Source organism: Sinocyclocheilus rhinocerous, unplaced genomic scaffold (genome assembly GCF_001515625.1).
Source record: "Sinocyclocheilus rhinocerous isolate Xijiao unplaced genomic scaffold, SAMN03320098_v1.1 scaffold546, whole genome shotgun sequence".
NCBI lineage: Eukaryota > Metazoa > Chordata > Actinopteri > Cypriniformes > Cyprinidae > Sinocyclocheilus > Sinocyclocheilus rhinocerous.
The window spans coordinates 255,963-259,166 of NW_015661123.1; the positions used below are offsets into that span (position 1 = coordinate 255,963).

The 3,204-nt window shown below is 37.2% G+C and overlaps 1 protein-coding gene across 1 annotated transcript in view; it reads right to left on the minus strand.

The window, feature by feature from the left end:
• The window catches only part of LOC107726268 (COP9 signalosome complex subunit 3), a 13,278-nt gene that overhangs the window by 6,115 nt on the left and 3,959 nt on the right, over positions 1-3,204 (minus strand). Inside the window, exons 8-11 of the mRNA XM_016535800.1 lie at positions 2,923-3,063; positions 2,655-2,828; positions 1,114-1,200; positions 899-1,012 (exon numbers count right to left, since the gene is read on the minus strand). Of these exons, the coding sequence (XP_016391286.1) occupies positions 899-1,012; positions 1,114-1,200; positions 2,655-2,828; positions 2,923-3,063 (516 nt within the window). The remainder of the gene's footprint in view (positions 1-898; positions 1,013-1,113; positions 1,201-2,654; positions 2,829-2,922; positions 3,064-3,204) is intronic.

Sequence of the window (3,204 nt, forward strand, 5' to 3'; positions counted from 1 at the left end):
ACTGTCACTTTTGATCAATTTAATGCGTCCTTGCTGAATAAAAGATTTAATTTATTTTTAAAAAGCTTACTGATCCCAAACTTTTGAATGGTAGTGTAGATGAAGACTTACTGAAGATTATCTCATGCGTGTGACTTTGAATGATTTTGAAACGGGGTTTATCATTCATTTATAGGAACAAACAAACAAAATGTAATCTTAAAGATGGCATTTCAAAGTACTACAAGAAAAGCTGATGAAAGGATGTTTGAAGTTCATTGCTCTTGATCATCACAGACATCTCGTCTCTCAAACACTAGATTCATTCATTTCATCATGAAAGTCAACAGGAGACCATGAGATTGGCAAGTACGACGTAACGGATTTGTAAAAAAAGGTTAGGAGAAAAACACTTTGCAGTTGGTTATCGTCATTTTATAAGCAAATCTTATCAGAGTTATGTGATATGGACATCAGGATTTGACAAGGATGTGGTCAAACTGTAAATGTGCAAAATATCTCTTAAATCTAAATTACGCATGCTTTCTTTAGTCCAAACACATCTAACAAGCTAACCAATGATGGTTTAAGCAGTTTGAAAAGTGTTGTATTAAGGCTTTAATTTAAAGGAATAGTTCACCCAAAAATGGACATTTGCTGAAAATGTGCTCATCCTCAGACCATTCAAGATTAGGATGAGTTTGTTTCTTCATCAGGTTTGGAGAAATGTAGCATTGCATCAGTGTCTCAGCAATGGATGCTCTGCAGTGAATGGGTGCCGTCAGAATGAGAGTCCAAACAGCTGATAAAAACATCACAATAATCCACAAGTAATCCACAGCACTCCAGTCCATCAGCGGTCTTGTCCTCTTGTACATTAGCGGTGAATGAAGAAAAGCACTGTTTTATCATTACAAACCTCTTGGTCGATTTTGTGGAGCATTGCAGGGTTGTTGTATTTCTCAGGGTTGTCATGGAAACAGACCATGCCATCTTTCTGGTTAATACTTGCATAAATCTCTCCATCCTCGATCTGGGAGACGAAAGAGCAAAGATTCGAGCACTAACAAACCTCAAATGTTGAATAAATATGAAACATCCAGTGATTCAGATGTAAAACAACATTTTTCATACCATATATAGGACGTATTTCTCGGCTTCTTGAGGGCCGGAGAGCTGAACTCGACTCGCCATGTCTTGTAAGGATAATGTCAAGAACGTCTGTCAATCACAACAACAGAGATTACCATTTACAAAACCGAAAAATTAGTGCTGTCCATTTCGCACGTTAATTTGGTGCGTTTAATTATGAAAAAATATTGATGCAGTTTCTGATCAACATGATGCAGGACGACTTGACTGCGTGATGAAGCCTATTAGAATGCAGTTATATGAGCCTAAAATTCAAGATATGAGGGCAAAAAAAACCCACCCTCTTATATTTATATCATATGATATAGTATAGCAATATCACACCAGCAAGAGTGCGGTTTTTCAGAATATCTGCACAATTGCAAACGAGTTGAAAATTGATTCTATACAACCATTTCTGTTATATTTGAGACACAAATCTAAATTACGCATGCTTTCTTTAGTCCAAACACATCTAACAAGCTAACCAATGATGGTTTAAGCAGTTTGAAAAGTGTTGTATTAAGGCTTTAATTTAAAGGAATAGTTCACCCAAAAATGGACATTTGCTGAAAATGTGCTCATCCTCAGACCATTCAAGATTAGGATGAGTTTGTTTCTTCATCAGGTTTGGAGAAATGTAGCATTGCATCAGTGTCTCAGCAATGGATGCTCTGCAGTGAATGGGTGCCGTCAGAATGAGAGTCCAAACAGCTGATAAAAACATCACAATAATCCACAAGTAATCCACAGCACTCCAGTCCATCAGTTAACATCTGGAGAAGACAAAAGCTGAAACAAATAAGATGTTTTTAACTAAATATTCAAGATATGAGGGCAAAAAAAACCCACCCTCTTATATTTATATCATATGATATAGTATAGCAATATCACACCAGCAAGAGTGCGGTTTTTCAGAATATCTGCACAATTGCAAACGAGTTGAAAATTGATTCTATACAACCATTTCTGTTATATTTGAGACACAATATTGTCTATTTTGCTCAAAACGAAAAAAGTTCAAATCAAAGCCACAGCAGAACTGTTGTGTGTGATTCGTTACTGAATTAATCTGTTTTTTTCATAAATACAGTAATTTGCTTCGTTTCTGAATGAATCAGTTGAATGAATGATTCACTCATTAAGACTGGTGACTCCTACTGGCATTTTTAGTTTCATATTTTAATATTTCATAAAAAAATTTTTTTAAACCCATTAATCTCCGCATTATTTATGCTGTCCTAATGGACGCCACTTGAGATGCGCTTCTGAAAACAACGTTATAGCCATATTGTAGCCTTAAAAGTTGTTGAATCAAAATATTTCTTTCTACATGTTACGACCCAGTTTAGGGGCCAACATAAGAAAGCTACTTTTTTGTCATGTCTATTCGATGCTTTTCTCATTTAACACAATAATAACTTCAAATGATCTTTTGGGGGGTAATTTCATAGCCCAAATTGAGGTGCGATTAATTTGCAATGAATTACTAACAATACATTGCTCTAATGCATGCAAAGCATCTGATTCGTGTAGGTTCAGACCTTGGTGAGCCTTTGAATGTTTTTCTTGTAGAGCGAGGACAGGCACTGTTTGACCAGACCGCTGTTGTTGTCTCGTGCAAACGTCTCGCTGTGTTTGTTGACCACAGTGCGCAGCTCGGAGGGGTTGTTGGTGGCGTAGACCTGAGCCAGCTCGTGGTAAGCATTACTGAGGGGCTTTACATCACAAACACACACACAGAAAACATGATGAGCTCACGGGGTCTTTACAGTCAATCCAAAGCCACAGTGTCGAGGCAGAAAGCCTCACCTTAATGAAGCGGCCCACGATCTGTGATGTGTATTTGGGGAGCTGCTGTAATTTCCCATGAAGGATGAGGGACACCAGGATGTACTTCTTGTATGCTTCTAACATGATGTGACTGACAGCCATTGCTGGAGTGGTTATTGCCTTACAATTGTTTTTTTTTTTTGTTAAATTTTTTTTTACAATTGATTCTTTAGTTCTTCAGTTTAGAGTTAAAGGCACAATATGTAATTTTCGCCGCTGGAGGGCGCGTATTCAAAATAAACAAAGAGACAAAGGCGTAGT